The sequence below is a fragment of the Salvelinus alpinus genome, chromosome 4, assembly GCF_045679555.1.
Source record: "Salvelinus alpinus chromosome 4, SLU_Salpinus.1, whole genome shotgun sequence".
NCBI lineage: Eukaryota > Metazoa > Chordata > Actinopteri > Salmoniformes > Salmonidae > Salvelinus > Salvelinus alpinus.
Genome location: NC_092089.1, coordinates 12,106,723 through 12,126,879, shown reverse-complemented (window position 1 = coordinate 12,126,879; position 20,157 = coordinate 12,106,723). Strand labels below are relative to the sequence as shown.

At 42.0% G+C, this 20,157-nt stretch overlaps 1 protein-coding gene across 1 annotated transcript in view; it reads right to left on the bottom strand.

The window, feature by feature from the left end:
- Positions 1-20,157, bottom strand: part of LOC139572868 (CUB and sushi domain-containing protein 3-like) — a 1,528,140-nt gene that overhangs the window by 326,697 nt on the left and 1,181,286 nt on the right. The window contains exon 32 of the mRNA XM_071395690.1: positions 2,334-2,450. Within this exon, the coding sequence (XP_071251791.1) occupies positions 2,334-2,450 (117 nt within the window). The remainder of the gene's footprint in view (positions 1-2,333; positions 2,451-20,157) is intronic.

The following is a 20,157-nucleotide window of genomic DNA, read 5'->3' as shown; positions in this document are numbered from 1 at the left end:
GCCCTGTTGTTCTCTGAGACATCGTCCCTCTGTCTTATTAGGACAACCAGCCCTGTTGTTCTCTGAGACATCGTCCCTCTGTCTTATTAGTACAACCAGCCCTGTTGTTCTCTGAGACATCGTCCCTCTGTTTTATTAGTACAACCAGCCCTGTTGTTCTCTGAGACATAGTCCCTCTGTTTTATTAGTACAACCAGCCCTGTTGTTCTCTGAGACATCTTCCCTCTGTCTTATTAAGACAACCAGCCCTGTTGTTCTCTGAGACATCGTCCCTCTGTCTTATTAGGACAACCAGCCCTGTTGTTCACTGAGACATCGTCCCTCTGTCTTATTAGGACAACCAGCCCTGTTGTTCTCTGAGACATCGTCCCTCTGTCTTATTAGTACAACCAGCCCTGTTGTTCTGTGAGACATCGTCCCTCTGTCTTATTAGGACAACCAGCCCTGTTGTTCTCTGAGACATCGTCCCTCTGTCTTATTAGTAAAACCAGCCCTGTTGTTCTCTGAGACATCGTCCCTGTGTCTTATTAGTACAACCAGCCCTGTTGTTCTCTGAGACATCGTCCCTCTGTCTTATTAGTACAACCAGCCCTGTTGTTCTCTGAGACATCGTCCCTCTGTCTTATTAGTACAACCAGCCATGTTGTTCTCTGAGACATCGTCCCTCTGTCTTATTAGTACAACCAGCCATGTTGTTCTCTGAGACATCGTCCCTCTGTCTTATTAGTAAAACCAGCCCTGTTGTTCTCTGAGGCATCGTCCCTGTGTCTTATTAGTACAACCAGCGCTGTTGTTCTCTGAGACATCGTCCCTCTGTCTTATTAGGACAACCAGCCCTGTTGTTCTCTGAGACATCGTCCCTCTGTCTTATTAGTACAACCAGCCCTGTTGTTCTGAGACATCGTCCCTCTGTCTTATTAGGACAACCAGCCCTGTTGTTCTCTGAGACATCGTCCCTCTGTCTTATTAGGACGACCAGCCCTGTTATTCTCTGAGACATCGTCCCTCTGTCTTATTAGGACAACCAGCCCTGTTGTTCTCTGAGACATCGTCCCTCTGTCTTATTAGTACAACCAGCCCTGTTGTTCTGAGACATCGTCCCTCTGTCTTATTAGGACAACCAGCCCTGTTGTTCTCTGAGACATCGTCCCTCTGTCTTATTAGGACGACCAGCCCTGTTATTCTCTGAGACATCGTCCCTCTGTCTTATTAGGACGACCAGCCCTGTTATTCTCTGAGACATCGTCCCTCTGTCTTATAAAATACAACCATATAGAAAGACAACTCTGTTGTTAACACGGAGGAGACCATAATCACCATGGTTTCTGATAATTGTTTCTGTCCTCATCCTGATGGACCAAATCTTCTCTCGGTCGGTAACCTGCGGTCAGTTAGCCGACATCTCACAGTAGTGTAGGTAGCAAAGGGATAACCCTGTGTTTCTCCTGAGACTCTTCCTCCACCTCATTAGTAGACCCGGTTGAGTTTGACCCTTCACTTGACCTGTTGTGGGTTTTAGTTTTTTGTTTGACTTTATCCTGAATATCCAAATCGAGTCGGTAAACGTGAGGCCAGTTATATCACAGATCAGCTTCTGTTTCTCCCGAGACACAAATCCCTCCACCTCGTTAGTTTAAACCCAACCTAGAACCACCATTTTGTTGCTAAAAATGTAGCTATAGTTCACTACATGTATATAGGAGACAATAACCACCGTGGTTTCTGATAACGCTTTCTGTCCCGGATCCCTGAATGATTACATCTGGGTCATGTGATGTGGAGTCAGTAGTTATAACACACTGGACTGGAGTTAAACTATTATCTTGTGTTTCCTGTACAGCAAGTACGCCTCCCACTTCCTTAGTAAAGCCGCATATACAGTAGAAACACCACACTGTTCTGTTGCAGTTCACTACATGAGTTCACTACATTACCCAGAGTAGCTGAACAACAGCAACCGTGGTTTATGGTACATTATGAGACAGCAGCATAAACTGCAGAGAGAGAGGGAGAGGGAGAGGGAGAGGGAGAGAGAGAGAGAGGGAGAGAGAGAGAGAGAGAGAGAGAGAGAGAGGGAGGGAGAGAGAGAGGGAGAGGGAGAGGGAGAGGGAGAGGGAGAGGGAGAGGGAGAGGGATGGAAGGGGAGAGAAGGAGAGAGAGAGAGAGGGGGTGGGAGAGAGAAGGAGAGAGAGAGAGAGCGAGAAAGAGAGAGAGAGAGAGGGGGGAGGGAGAGCCCGAGAGGGGAGGGAGAGATAAAGAGAGAGAGAGAGGGACAGAGTTTGTGATTGAGAGAGAGAGAAAGAGCAGAATTAAACCACAGAGAGAATACTTACCAAAGTCCCCGGGGACAAAGATGTGGTAGACGCAGGCCAGACTCTGGGTATAATTACGGGGGTAATTTGGGGACAGGACGGTCCCCTCTGACCCTGTCGAGCGGCCTCCGCACGGTGCTGTGAAAACACCAACACATCAATATGACTTCCAGGTCACACTACCTGGGGAAATACATAGAGCTACGCAGCAGAAACAGGAATCAGCAAACAGCATATCCTGCTGCCACAGCTGCACAGGGAAGCAGAAAAATCTGGGAAAACACGAGGAGAAACTGTCAGTTTGAACACTTAAACGCTGACTAACAGTCTACAACATAATGAGATATTACAGGAAAACATATAGGACGTTTAGAAAGAGAAGGAGAGGGAGGGAGGAGGGGGAGAGTTGGGTTTTTAGAACAGCAGACCATGAACAGATTAAGATTGGGATTAAGATTGGGATTTGGGATCGAGATTGAGATCGGGATCGAGAGACACACTGAACAAAAATATAAACACAACATGTAAAATGTTGGTCCCATGTTTCATGAGCTGAAATTAAAGATACTCAAATATTCCATGTGCACAAGAAAATGTATTTCTCAAAAAACTATTGCACAAATTTGTTTACATCCCTGTTAGTGAGCATTTCTCCTTTGCCAAAATAATCCATCCACCTGACAGGTGTGGCATCAAGAAGCTGATGAAACCGAATGATCATTACACAGGTGCACCTTGTGCAACAAAAGGCCACTCTAAAATGTGCCGTTTTGTCACAAAACACAATGCCACTGATGTCTCAAGTTTTGAGGGAGCGTGCAGTTGGCATGCTGACTCCAGGAATGTCCACAGAGCTGTTGCCAGAGAATTTAATGTTCATTTCTCTACCATAAGCCACCTACAATATTGTTTTAGAGAATTTGGCAGTAGGTCCAACCACAGACCACGCACGTGTAACCACGCCAGCCCAGGACCTCCACATCCTGCTGCTGCTAATCTCTGTTTATCATATATGCATAGTCACTTTAACTATACATTCATGTACATACTACCTCAATTGGGCCGACCAACCAGTGCTCCCGCACATTGGCTAACCGGGCTATCTGCATTGTGTCCCACCCACCACCCGCCAACCCCTCTTTTACGGTACTGCTACTCTCTGTTCATCATATATGCATAGTCACTTTAACCATATCTACATGAGCATACTACCTCAATCAGCCTGACTAACCGGTGTCTGTATGTAGCCTCACTACTTTTATAGCCTCGCTACTGTATATTGCCTGTCTTTTTACTGTTGTTTTATTTCTTTACCTACCTATTGTTCACCTAATACATTTTTTGCACTATTGGTTAGAGCCTGTAAGTAAGTATTTCACTGTAAGGTCGACATCTGTTGTATTCAGCGCACGTGACAAATAAACTTGGATTTGATTTGATTTGAATCGTCTGAGACCAGTCACCTGGACAGCTAATGAAACTGTGGCTTTTGCACAACCGAAGAATTTCTGCACAAACTGTCAGAAACCGTCTCAGGGAAGCTCATCTGCGTGCCCGTGGTCCTCACCAGGGTCTTGACCTGACTGCAGTTCAGCGTCGTAACTGACTTCAGTGGGCAGATGTTCTCCTTCGATGGCCACTGGCATGCTGGAGAAGGGTGCTCTCATCAATCCCAGTTTCAACCGTACCGGGCAGATGGCAGACAACATGTATGGTGTTGTCTTGGTGAGCGGTTTGCTGATGACAACGTTGTGAGCAGAGTGCCTCATGGGGTGGCGGTGGGGTTATGGTATGGGCAGGGTTATGGTATGGGCAGGGTTATGGTATGGGCAGGGTTATGGTATGGGCAGGGTTATGGTATGGACAGGGTTATGGTATGGACAGGGTTATGGTATGGGCAGGGTTATGGTATGGGCAGGGTTATGGTATGGGCAGGGTTATGGTATGGGCAGGGTTATGGTATGGACAGGGTTATGGTATGGGTAGGGTTATGGTATGGGCAGGGTTATGGTATGGGCAGGGTTATGGTATGGGCAGGGTTATGGTATGGACAGGGTTATGGTATGGGCAGGGTTATGGTATGGGCAGGGTTATGGTATGGACAGGGTTATGGTATGGGCAGAGTTATGGTATGGGCAGGGTTATGGTATGGACAGGGTTATGGTATGGGCAGGGTTATGGTATGGACAGGGTTATGGTATGGGCAGGGTTATGGTATGGGCAGGGTTATGGTATGGGCAGGGTTATGGTATGGGCAGGGTTATGGTATGGGCAGGGTTATGGTATGGGCAGGGTTATGGTATGGACAGGGTTATGGTATGGGTAGGGTTATGGTATGGGCAGGGTTATGGTATGGACAGGGTTATGGTAGGGGTAGGGTTATGGTATGGTATGGGTAGGGTTATGGTATGGGCAGGGTTATGGTATGGTATGGCCAGGGGTATGGTATGGGCAGGGTTATGGTATGGGCAGGGTTATGGTATGGGCAGGGTTATGGTATGGTAGGGTATGGTATGGGCAGGGTTATGGTATGGTATGGCCAGGGGTATGGTATGGGCAGGGTTATGGTATGGGCAGGGTTATGGTATGGGCAGGGTTATGGTATGGGCAGGGTTATGGTATGGTAGGGTATGGTATGGGTAGGGTTATGGTATGGGCAGGGTTATGGTATGGGCAGGGTTATGGTATGGGCAGGGTTATGGTGTGGACAGGGTTAAGGTATGGGCAGGGTTATGGTATGGGTAGGGTTATGGTATGGGCAGGGTTATGGTATGGGTAGGGTTATGGTATGGTAGGGTATGGGCAGGGTTATGGTATGGGCAGGGTTATGGTATGGGTAGGGTTATGGTATGGGTAGGGTTATGGTATGGTAGGGTATGGGCAGGGTTATGGTATGGTATGGCCAGGGGTATGGTATGGGCAGGGTTATGGTATGGGCAGGGTTATGGTATGGGCAGGGTTATGGTATGGTAGGGTATGGTATGGGCAGGGTTATGGTATGGGTAGGATTATGGTATGGGCAGGGTTATGGTATGGGCAGGGTTATGGTATGGACAGGGTTATGGTATGGGCAGGGTTATGGTATGGTAGGGTTATGGTATGGGCAGGGTTATGGTATGGTATGGGCAGGGTTATGGTATGGGCAGGGTTATGGTATGGTAGGGTTATGGTATGGGCAGGGTTATGGTATGGACAGGGTTATGGTATGGTAGGGTTATGGTATGGACAGGGTTATGGTATGGACAGGGTTATGGTATGGGCAGGGTTATGGTATGGGCAGGGTTATGGTATGGGTAGGGTTATGGTATGGGTAGGGTTATGGTATGGGCAGGGTTATGTTATGGGCAGGGTTATGGTATGGGCAGGGGTATGGTAGGGTTATGGTATGGGCAGGGTTATGTTATGGGCAGGGTTATGGTATGGACAGGGTTATGGTATGGACAGGGTTATGGTATGGACAGGGTTATGGTATGGGCAGGGTTATGGTATGGACAGGGTTATGGTATGGGCAGGGTTATGTTATGGGTAGGGTTATGGTAGGGTTATGGTATGGGCAGGGTTATGGTATGGGCAGGGTTATGGTATGGTAGGGTTATGGTAGGGTTATGGTAGGGTTATGGTAGGGTTATGGTATGGGTAGGGTTATGGTAGGGTTATGGTATGGTAGGGTTATGGTATGGGCAGGGTTATGGTATGGTAGGGTTATGGTAGGGTTATGGTATGGGCAGGGTTATGGTATGGGCAGGGTTATGGTATGGACAGGGTTATGGTATGGACAGGGTTATGGTATGGACAGGGTTATGGTATGGTATGGTATGGGTAGGGTTATGGTATGGTAGGGTATGGTAGGGTATGGTATGGGCAGGGTTATGGTATGGGCAGGGTTATGGTATGGTAGGGTATGGTATGGACAGGGTTATGGTATGGACAGGGTTATGGTATGGGCAGGGTTATGGTATGGGCAGGGTTATGGTATGGGCAGGGTTATGGTATGGGCAGGGTTATGGTATGGGCAGGGTTATGGTATGGGCAGGGTTATGGTATGGTATGGGTAGGGTTATGGTATGGGCAGGGTTATGGTATGGGCAGGGTTATGGTATGGGCAGGGTTATGGTATGGTATGGGTAGGGTTATGGTATGGGCAGGGTTATGGTATGGACAGGGTTATGGTATGGACAGGGTTATGGTATGGGTAGGGTTATGGTATGGGCAGGATTATGGTATGGGTAGGCATAAGCCACCACCTCATGTTTCAGCATGATAATGCACGGCCCCATATTGCAATCTGCACACAATTCCTGGAAGCTGAAAATGTCCCAGTTCTTCCATGGCCTACATGCTCTCCAGACATGTCACTCATTGAGCATGTTTGGGATGCTCTGTTCCAGTTTACGCCAATATCCAGCAACTTCACACAGCCTTTGAAGAGGAGTGGGACAACATTCCACAGGCCACAATCAACAGCCCGATCAACTCTATGTGAAGGAGATGTGTCGCGCTGCATGAGGCAAATGGTGGTCACACCAGATACTGACTGGTTTTCTGATCCATGCCACTACTTTGTTTTAAGGTTTCTGTGACCAACAGATGCATATCTGTATTCCCAGTCATGTGAAATCCATAGATTAGGGCCTAATTTATTTATTTCAATTGACTGATTTCCTTAAATTAACTGTAACTCAGTAAAATCTTTGAAAATGTTTAATGTTGTGTTTATATTTTTGTTCAGTGTAGTTTGAGAATGAGAAGTAAAATAGAATCACATTCCCTGTTCATTAGATTACTTTTCTATCATTATCTTGGTCATAATAATCCGTATCATTATCTTGGTCATAATAATCCATATCATTATCTTGGTCATAATAATCAGTATCATTATCTTGGTCATAATAATCCATATCATTATCATAATAATCCATATCATTATCATAATAATCCATATCATTATCTTGGTCATAATAATCCATATCATTATCTTGGACATAATAATCCATATCATTATCTTGGTCATAATAATCTGTATCATTATCTTGGTCATAATAATCCATATCATTATCTTGGTCATACTAATCTATATCATTATCTTGGTCATAATAATCTGTATCATTATCTTGGTCATAATAATCCATATCATTATCTTGGTCATAATAATCCATAATAATCTGTATCATTATCTTGGTCATAATAATCCATATCATTATCATGGTCATAATAATCCATATCATTATCTTGGTCATAATAATCCATATCATTATCATGGTCATAATAATCCATATCATTATCTTGGTCATAATAATCCATATCATTATCTGGTCATAATAATCAATATCATTATCTTGGTCATAATAATCCATATCATTATCTTGGTCATAATAATCTGTATCATTATCTTGGTCATAATAATCCATATCATTATCTTGATCATAATAATCCATACCATTATCATAATAATCCATATCATTATCATGGTCATAATAATCTATATCAGTATCTTGGTCATAATAATCAGTATCATTATCTTGGTCATAATAATCCATATCATTATCTTGGTCATAATAATCCATATCATTATCTTGGTCATAATAATCCATATCATTATCTTGATCATAATAATCCATACCATTATCATAATAATCCATATCATTATCATGGTCATAATAATCCATATCATTATCTTGGTCATAATAATCCATATCATTATCTTGGTCATAATAATCAGTATCATTATCTTGGTCATAATAATCCATATCATTATCTTGGTCATAATAATCAGTATCATTATCTTGGTCATAATAATCCATATCATTATCTTGGTCATAATAATCCATATCATTATCTTGGTCATAATAATCCATATCATTATCTTGGTCATAATAATCCATATCATTATCTTGGTCATAATAATCCATATCATTATCTTGGTCATAATAATCTATATCATTATCTTGGTCATAATAATCCATATCATTATCTTGGTCATAATAATCCATATCATTATCTTGGTCATAATAATCCATATCATTATCTTGGTCATAATAATCCATATCATTATCTTGGTCATAATAATCTATATCATTATCATGGTCATAATAATCCATATCATTATCATGGTCATAATAATCCACATCATTATCTTGGTCATAATAATCCATATCATTATCTTGGTCATAATAATCTATATCATTATCTTGGTCATAATAATCTATATCATTATCTTTGTCATAATAATCCATATCATTATCTTGGTCATAATAATCCGTATCATTATCTTGGTCATAATAATCCATATCATTATCTTGGACATAATAATCCGTATCATTATCTTGGTCATAATAATCCGTATCATTATCTTGGTCATAATAATCTATATCCTTATCTTGTACATAATAATCATTGTCATTTACATACGTCAGTGTCTCAGATCTATAACTACAACACATTTCTACCAGCAGTATATCATATCCATTACAACAACACATTTCTACCAGCAGTCTGTCAGTATATCATATCCATTACTACAACACATTTCTACCAGCAGTCTGTCAGTATATCATATCCATTACTACAACACATTTCTACCAGCAGTCTGTCAGTATATCATATCCATTACTACAATACCTTTCTACCAGCAGTACGTCAGTATATCATATACATTACTACAACACCTTTCTACAAGCAGTTTGTCAGTATATCATATCCATTACAACAACACATTTCTACCAGCAGTTTGTCAGTATATCATATCCATTACTACAACACCTTTCTACCAGCAGTCTGTCAGTATATCATATCCATTACTACAACACATTTCTACCAGCAGTCTGTCAGTATATCATATCCATTACAACAACACATTTCTACCAGCAGTACGTCAGTATATCATATCCATTACAACAACACCTTTCTACCAGCAGTACGTCAGTATATCATATCCATTACAACAACACATTTCTACCAGCAGTACGTCAGTATATCATATCCATTACAACAACACCTTTCTACCAGCAGTCTGTCAGTATATCATATCCATTACTACAACACATTTCTACCAGCAGTCTGTCAGTATATCATATCCATTACAACAACACATTTCTACCAGCAGTACGTCAGTATATCATATCCATTACAACAACACCTTTCTACCAGCAGTACGTCAGTATATCATATCCATTACAACAACACATTTCTACCAGCAGTACGTCAGTATATCATATCCATTACAACAACACCTTTCTACCAGCAGTCTGTCAGTATATCATATCCATTACTACAACACCTTTCTACTAGCAGTACGTCAGTATATCATATCCATTACAACAACACCTTTCTACCAGCAGTACGTCAGTATATCATATCCATTACAACAACACCTTTCTACCAGCAGTACGTCAGTATATCATATCCATTACAACAACACATTTCTACCAGCAGTATATCATATCCATTACAACAACACCTTTCTACCAGCAGTACGTCAGTATATCATATCCATTACAACAACACCTTTCTACCAGCAGTACGTCAGTATATCATATCCATTACTACAACACCTTTCTACCAGCAGTACGTCAGTATATCATATCCATTACAACAACACCTTTCTACCAGCAGTACGTCAGTATATCATATCCATTACAACAACACCTTTCTACCAGCAGTACGTCAGTATATCATATCCATTACAACAACACATTTCTACCAGCAGTACGTCAGTATATCATATCCATTACAACAACACCTTTCTACCAGCAGTCTGTCAGTATATCATATCCATTACAACAACACCTTTCTACCAGCAGTACGTCAGTATATCATATCCATTACAACAACACCTTTCTACCAGCAGTACGTCAGTATATCATATCCATTACAACAACACCTTTCTACCAGCAGTACGTCAGTATATCATATCCATTACAACAACACCTTTCTACCAGCAGTCTGTCAGTATATCATATCCATTACAACAACACCTTTCTACCAGCAGTACGTCAGTATATCATATCCATTACAACAACACCTTTCTACCAGCAGTACGTCAGTATATCATATCCATTACAACAACACCTTTCTACCAGCAGTACGTCAGTATATCATATCCATTTCTACCAGCAGTACGTCAGTATATCATATCCATTACAACAACACCTTTCTACCAGCAGTACGTCAGTATATCATATCCATTACAACAACACCTTTCTACCAGCAGTACGTCAGTATATCATATCCATTACAACAACACCTTTCTACCAGCAGTCTGTCAGTATATCATATCCATTACAACAACACCTTTCTACCAGCAGTACGTCAGTATATCATATCCATTACAACAACACCTTTCTACCAGCAGTCTGTCAGTATATCATATCCATTTCTACCAGCAGTACGTCAGTATATCATATCCATTACAACAACACATTTCTACCAGCAGTCTGTCAGTATATCATATCCATTACTACAACACCTTTCTACCAGCAGTACGTCAGTATATCATATCCATTTCTACCAGCAGTACGTCAGTATATCATATCCATTTCTACCAGCAGTACGTCAGTATATCATATCCATTACAACAACACATTTCTACCAGCAGTACGTCAGTATATCATATCCATTACAACAACACATTTCTACCAGCAGTACGTCAGTATATCATATCCATTACAACAACACATTTCTACCAGCAGTACGTCAGTATATCATATCCATTTCTACCAGCAGTACGTCAGTATATCATATCCATTTCTACCAGCAGTACGTCAGTATATCATATCCATTTCTACCAGCAGTACGTCAGTATATCATATCCATTTCTACCAGCAGTACGTCAGTATATCATATCCATTACAACAACACATTTCTACCAGCAGTACGTCAGTATATCATATCCATTACAACAACACATTTCTACCAGCAGTACGTCAGTATATCATATCCATTACAACAACACATTTCTACCAGCAGTACGTCAGTATATCATATCCATTTCTACCAGCAGTACGTCAGTATATCATATCCATTTCTACCAGCAGTACGTCAGTATATCATATCCATTTCTACCAGCAGTACGTCAGTATATCATATCCATTTCTACCAGCAGTACGTCAGTATATCATATCCATTACAACAACACATTTCTACCAGCAGTACGTCAGTATATCATATCCATTACAACAACACCTTTCTACCAGCAGTACGTCAGTATATCATATCCATTACAACAACACCTTTCTACCAGCAGTACGTCAGTATATCATATCCATTACAACAACACCTTTCTACCAGCAGTCTGTCAGTATATCATATCCATTACAACAACACCTTTCTACCAGCAGTACGTCAGTATATCATATCCATTACAACAACACCTTTCTACCAGCAGTACGTCAGTATATCATATCCATTACAACAACACCTTTCTACCAGCAGTACGTCAGTATATCATATCCATTTCTACCAGCAGTACGTCAGTATATCATATCCATTACAACAACACCTTTCTACCAGCAGTACGTCAGTATATCATATCCATTACAACAACACCTTTCTACCAGCAGTACGTCAGTATATCATATCCATTACAACAACACCTTTCTACCAGCAGTCTGTCAGTATATCATATCCATTACAACAACACCTTTCTACCAGCAGTACGTCAGTATATCATATCCATTACAACAACACCTTTCTACCAGCAGTACGTCAGTATATCATATCCATTTCTACCAGCAGTACGTCAGTATATCATATCCATTACAACAACACATTTCTACCAGCAGTCTGTCAGTATATCATATCCATTACTACAACACCTTTCTACCAGCAGTACGTCAGTATATCATATCCATTTCTACCAGCAGTACGTCAGTATATCATATCCATTTCTACCAGCAGTACGTCAGTATATCATATCCATTACAACAACACATTTCTACCAGCAGTACGTCAGTATATCATATCCATTACAACAACACATTTCTACCAGCAGTACGTCAGTATATCATATCCATTACAACAACACATTTCTACCAGCAGTACGTCAGTATATCATATCCATTTCTACCAGCAGTACGTCAGTATATCATATCCATTTCTACCAGCAGTACGTCAGTATATCATATCCATTTCTACCAGCAGTACGTCAGTATATCATATCCATTTCTACCAGCAGTACGTCAGTATATCATATCCATTACAACAACACATTTCTACCAGCAGTACGTCAGTATATCATATCCATTACAACAACACATTTCTACCAGCAGTACGTCAGTATATCATATCCATTACAACAACACATTTCTACCAGCAGTACGTCAGTATATCATATCCATTTCTACCAGCAGTACGTCAGTATATCATATCCATTTCTACCAGCAGTACGTCAGTATATCATATCCATTTCTACCAGCAGTACGTCAGTATATCATATCCATTTCTACCAGCAGTACGTCAGTATATCATATCCATTACAACAACACATTTCTACCAGCAGTACGTCAGTATATCATATCCATTACAACAACACATTTCTACCAGCAGTACGTCAGTATATCATATCCATTACAACAACACATTTCTACCAGCAGTACGTCAGTATATCATATCCATTTCTACCAGCAGTACGTCAGTATATCATATCCATTTCTACCAGCAGTACGTCAGTATATCATATCCATTTCTACCAGCAGTACGTCAGTATATCATATCCATTTCTACCAGCAGTACGTCAGTATATCATATCCATTTCTACCAGCAGTACGTCAGTATATCATATCCATTTCTACCAGCAGTACGTCAGTATATCATATCCATTTCTACCAGCAGTACGTCAGTATATCATATCCATTTCTACCAGCAGTACGTCAGTATATCATATCCAATTCTACCAGCAGTACGTCAGTATATCATATTCATTTCTACCAGCAGTACGTCAGTATATCATATCCATTTCTACCAGCAGTACGTCAGTATATCATATCCATTTCTACCAGCAGTACGTCAGTATATCATATCCATTTCTACCAGCAGTACGTCAGTATATCATATCCATTTCTACCAGCAGTACGTCAGTATATCAGATCCATTTCTACCAGCAGTACGTCAGTATATCATATCCATTTCTACCAGCAGTACGTCAGTATATCATATCCATTTCTACCAGCAGTACGTCAGTATATCATATCCATTTCTACCAGCAGTACGTCAGTATATCATATCCATTTCTACCAGCAGTACGTCAGTATATCATATCCATTTCTACCAGCAGTACGTCAGTATATCATATCCATTTCTACCAGCAGTACGTCAGTATATCATATCCATTTCTACCAGCAGTACGTCAGTATATCATATCCATTTCTACCAGCAGTACGTCAGTATATCATATCCATTTCTACCAGCAGTACGTCAGTATATCATATCCATTTCTACCAGCAGTACGTCAGTATATCATATCCATTTCTACCAGCAGTACGTCAGTATATCATATCCATTTCTACCAGCAGTACGTCAGTATATCATATCCATTTCTACCAGCAGTACGTCAGTATATCATATCCATTTCTACCAGCAGTACGTCAGTATATCATATCCATTTCTACCAGCAGTACGTCAGTATATCATATCCATTTCTACCAGCAGTACGTCAGTATATCATATCCATTTCTACCAGCAGTACGTCAGTATATCATATCCATTTCTACCAGCAGTACGTCAGTATATCATATCCATTTCTACCAGCAGTACGTCAGTATATCATATCCATTTCTACCAGCAGTACGTCAGTATATCATATCCATTTCTACCAGCAGTACGTCAGTATATCATATCCATTTCTACCAGCAGTACGTCAGTATATCATATCCATTTCTACCAGCAGTACGTCAGTATATCATATCCATTTCTACCAGCAGTACGTCAGTATATCATATCCATTTCTACCAGCAGTACGTCAGTATATCATATCCATTTCTACCAGCAGTACGTCAGTATATCATATCCATTTCTACCAGCAGTACGTCAGTATATCATATCCATTTCTACCAGCAGTACGTCAGTATATCATATCCATTTCTACCAGCAGTACGTCAGTATATCATATCCATTTCTACCAGCAGTACGTCAGTATATCATATCCATTTCTACCAGCAGTACGTCAGTATATCATATCCATTTCTACCAGCAGTACGTCAGTATATCATATCCATTTCTACCAGCAGTACGTCAGTATATCATATCCATTTCTACCAGCAGTACGTCAGTATATCATATCCATTTCTACCAGCAGTACGTCAGTATATCATATCCATTTCTACCAGCAGTACGTCAGTATATCATATCTATTTCTACCAGCAGTACGTCAGTATATCATATCCATTACAACAACACCTTTCTACCAGCAGTACGTCAGTATATCATATCCATTTCTACCAGCAGTACGTCAGTATATCATATCCATTACAACAACACCTTTCTACCAGCAGTACGTCAGTATATCATATCCATTACAACAACACCTTTCTACCAGCAGTACGTCAGTATATCATATCCATTACAACAACACCTTTCTACCAGCAGTCTGTCAGTATATCATATCCATTACAACAACACCTTTCTACCAGCAGTACGTCAGTATATCATATCCATTACAACAACACCTTTCTACCAGCAGTACGTCAGTATATCATATCCATTTCTACCAGCAGTACGTCAGTATATCATATCCATTACAACAACACATTTCTACCAGCAGTCTGTCAGTATATCATATCCATTACTACAACACCTTTCTACCAGCAGTACGTCAGTATATCATATCCATTTCTACCAGCAGTACGTCAGTATATCATATCCATTTCTACCAGCAGTACGTCAGTATATCATATCCATTACAACAACACATTTCTACCAGCAGTACGTCAGTATATCATATCCATTTCTACCAGCAGTACGTCAGTATATCATGTCCATTTCTACCAGCAGTACGTCAGTATATCATATCCATTTCTACCAGCAGTACGTCAGTATATCAGATCCATTTCTACCAGCAGTACGTCAGTATATCATATCCATTTCTACCAGCAGTACGTCAGTATATCATATCCATTTCTACCAGCAGTACGTCAGTATATCATATTCATTTCTACCAGCAGTACGTCAGTATATCATATCCATTTCTACCAGCAGTACGTCAGTATATCATATCCATTTCTACCAGCAGTACGTCAGTATATCATATCCATTTCTACCAGCAGTACGTCAGTATATCATATCCATTTCTACCAGCAGTACGTCAGTATATCATATCCATTTCTACCAGCAGTACGTCAGTATATCATATCCATTTCTACCAGCAGTACGTCAGTATATCATATCCATTTCTACCAGCAGTACGTCAGTATATCATATCCATTTCTACCAGCAGTACGTCAGTATATCATATCCATTTCTACCAGCAGTACGTCAGTATATCATATCCATTTCTACCAGCAGTACGTCAGTATATCATATCCATTTCTACCAGCAGTACGTCAGTATATCATATCCATTTCTACCAGCAGTACGTCAGTATATCATATCCATTTCTACCAGCAGTACGTCAGTATATCATATCCATTTCTACCAGCAGTACGTCAGTATATCATATCCATTTCTACCAGCAGTACGTCAGTATATCATATCCATTTCTACCAGCAGTACGTCAGTATATCATATCCATTTCTACCAGCAGTACGTCAGTATATCATATCCATTTCTACCAGCAGTACGTCAGTATATCATATCCATTTCTACCAGCAGTACGTCAGTATATCATATCCATTTCTACCAGCAGTACGTCAGTATATCATATTCATTTCTACCAGCAGTACGTCAGTATATCATATCCATTTCTACCAGCAGTACGTCAGTATATCATATCCATTTCTACCAGCAGTACGTCAGTATATCATATCCATTTCTACCAGCAGTACGTCAGTATATCATATCCATTTCTACCAGCAGTACGTCAGTATATCATATCCATTTCTACCAGCAGTACGTCAGTATATCATATCCATTTCTACCAGCAGTACGTCAGTATATCATATCCATTTCTACCAGCAGTACGTCAGTATATCATATCCATTTCTACCAGCAGTACGTCAGTATATCATATCCATTTCTACCAGCAGTACGTCAGTATATCATATCCATTTCTACCAGCAGTACGTCAGTATATCATATCCATTTCTACCAGCAGTACGTCAGTATATCATATCCATTTCTACCAGCAGTACGTCAGTATATCATATCCATTTCTACCAGCAGTACGTCAGTATATCATATCCATTACTACAACACGTCAGTGTCTCAGATATTTAACTGTTAATCATGCAGGTAATTTGTTGAGAGGCTTTTAATGCAGTCACCTCAGCAGGTACACACACACACACACACACACACACACACACACACACACACACACACACACACACACACACACACACACAGTAGTCAAACTCAGCAGGTGGACAGAGAACACTGTTAACAAACACAATCTCATTTGTCAGAGTGAGGCTTGCACCAGCTGGTCCAAGTCTGTATGGGGAAACAACACCTCACGACACACACCAAACACACACACACACACCCACACCCACACACACACACACACACACACACACACACAGTGAGACTAGCACCAGCTGGACTGGGCTCTCCCTGTCACCATGCAGCCATCCTGAACAGCCCCCAAACACCACGAGACCTGAGAGTCTGTAGACGGGAGAACCATATAGTGAGACATACAGTATGTGAAGGCTGTAGACTAGAGAACCATGTCATGAGACATACAGTATGTGAAGGCTGTAGGGAGGAGAACCATGTAGTGAGACATACAGTATGTGAAGGCTGTAGACAGGAGAACCATGTCATGAGACATACAGTATGTGAAGGCTGTAGGGAGGAGAACCATGTAGTGAGACATACAGTATGTGAAGGCTGTAGACTGGAGAACCATGTAGTGAGACATACAGTATGTGAAGGCTGTAGACAGGAGAACCATGTAGTGAGACATACAGTATGTGAAGGCTGTAGGGAGGAGAACCATGTAGTGAGACATACAGTATGTGAAGGCTGTAGACTGGAGAACCATGTAGTGAGACATACAGTATGTGAAGGCTGTAGACAGGAGAACCATGTCATGAGACATACAGTATGTGAAGGCTGTAGACAGGAGAACCATGTAGTGAGACATACAGTATGTGAAGGCTGTAGACAGGAGAACCATGTAGTGAGACATACAGTATGTGAAGGCTGTAGACAGGAGAACCATGTCATGAGACATACAGTATGTGAAGGCTGTAGGGAGGAGAACCATGTAGTGAGACATACAGTATGTGAAGGCTGTAGGGAGGAGAACCATGTAGTAAGACATACAGTATGTGAAGGCTGTAGGGAGGAGAACCATGTAGTGAGACATACAGTATGTGAAGGCTGTAGGGAGGAGAACCATGTAGTGAGACATACAGTATGTGACGGCTGTAGGGAGGAGAACCATGTAGTGAGACATACAGTATGTGAAGGCTGTAGACAGGAGAACCATGTAGTGAGACATACAGTATGTGAAGGCTGTAGACAGGAGAACCATGTAGTGAGACATACAGTATGTGAAGGCTGTAGACTGGAGAACCATGTAGTGAGACATACAGTATGTGAAGGCTGTAGGGAGGAGAACCATGTAGTGAGACATACAGTATGTGAAGGCTGTAGACAGGAGAACCATGTAGTAAGACATACAGTATGTGAAGGCTGTAGACAGGAGAACCATGTAGTGAGACATACAGTATGTGAAGGCTGTAGACTGGAGAACCATGTAGTGAGACATACAGTATGTGAAGGCTGTAGACAGGAGAACCATGTAGTGAGACATACAGTATGTGAAGGCTGTAGACAGGAGAACCATTTCATGAGACATACAGTATGTGAAGGCTGTAGACAGGAGAACCATGTAGTGAGACATACAGTATGTGAAGGCTGTAGACAGGAGAACCATTTCATGAGACATACAGTATGTGAAGGCTGTAGACTGGAGAACCATGTAGTGAGACATACAGTATGTGACGGCTGTAGGGAGGAGAACCATGCCATGACTAAATAAAATAAAATCACATTTTATTGCTCACATACACATGGTTAGCAGATGTTAATGCGAGTGTAGAGAAATGCTTGTGCTTCTAGTTCCGACCGTGCAGTAATATCTAACAAGTCATCTACCAATTTCGCATAGTTTCCTAAGAACGCGAAGCGAGGCGGCCATCTCTGTCGGCGCCGGATAACATTGAGTCAAGGTGGAGTCCCAAATGACACCCTATTCCCTATGTAGTGCCCTACTTTAGACCAGTGCCCTATTCCCTATGTAGAGCCCTACTTTAGACCAGGGCACTATTCCCTATATAGTGCACTACTTTAGACCAGGGCCCTATATAGTGCACTACTTTAGACCAGAGCCCTATTCCCTATATAGTGCACTACTTTAGACCAGGGTCCTATTCCCTCTATAGAACATTACTTTCGACCAGGGCACTATTCCCTATATAGCGCACTACTTTAGACCAGGGCCCTATTCCCTATATAGTGCACTACTTTAGACCAGGGCCCAAGGTAATGTGTTTTGTGTTGTTGTGGTTACAGTGCATTCTGGGACTATTCGTATCACTTCAAATCAACAGACAGGTTAGTCAATAGAACGGACACACGACAGTCACTTACACATGAACGCACACACACACACGCACACGCACACGCACACGCACACGCACACGCACACACACACGCACACACACACACACACTTCCTACAACACAATAAACCTTCATCAGGACTGTATATTCAGACAAATGTCCTCTTCAGTTTAAACAACTAAATATTGATCAGTCACAGTTACTGTAGAGTACAAATTGATAATCGATTGATCGTCAACTCCCTCACCTTCACAGCTGGGATTGTCTCTGTCCCACTCAGTGTGTGTGTGTGTGTGTGTTTGTGTGTGTTTTGGAAAATCTCATCCTAGATTCAGGACAACTACTGACCGCTCTGTCTCCCAGCTACTGACCCCTCCATTCTCCCAGCTACTGACCACTCCGTCTCCTAGCTACTGACCACTCTGTCTCCCAGCTACTGACCACTCCGTCTCCCAGCTACTGACCACTCCGTCTCCTAGCTACTGACCACTCCGTCTCCCAGCTACTGACCACTCCGTCTCCCAGCTACTGACCCCTCCGTCTCCCAGCTACTGACCCCTCCGTCTCCTAGCTACTGACCACTCCGTCTCCTAGCTACTGACCACTCCGTCTCCCAGCTACTGACCACTCCGTCTCCTAGCTACTGACCACTCCGTCTCCCAGCTACTGACCACTCCGTCTGCCAGCTACTGACCACTCCGTCTCCTAGCTACAGACCACTCCGTCTCCTAGCTACTGACCCCTCCGTCTCCCAGCTACTGACCACTCCGTCTCCCAGCTACTGACCACTCCGTCTCCCAGCTACTGACCACTCCGTCTCCCAGCTACTGACCACTCCGTCTCCCAGCTACTGACCACTCCGTCTCCCAGCTACTGACCACTCCGTCTCCCAGCTACAGACCCTCGTCTCCCAGCTACTGACCACTCCGTCTGCCAGCTACTGACCACTCCGTCTCCCAGCTACTGACCACTCCGTCTCCTAGCTACTGACCACTCCGTCTCCCAGCTACTGACCACTCCGTCTCCCAGCTACTGACCACTCCGTCTCCCAGCTACTGACCACTCCGTCTCTCAGCTACTGACCACTCCGTCTCCCAGCTACTGACCACTCCGTCTCCCAG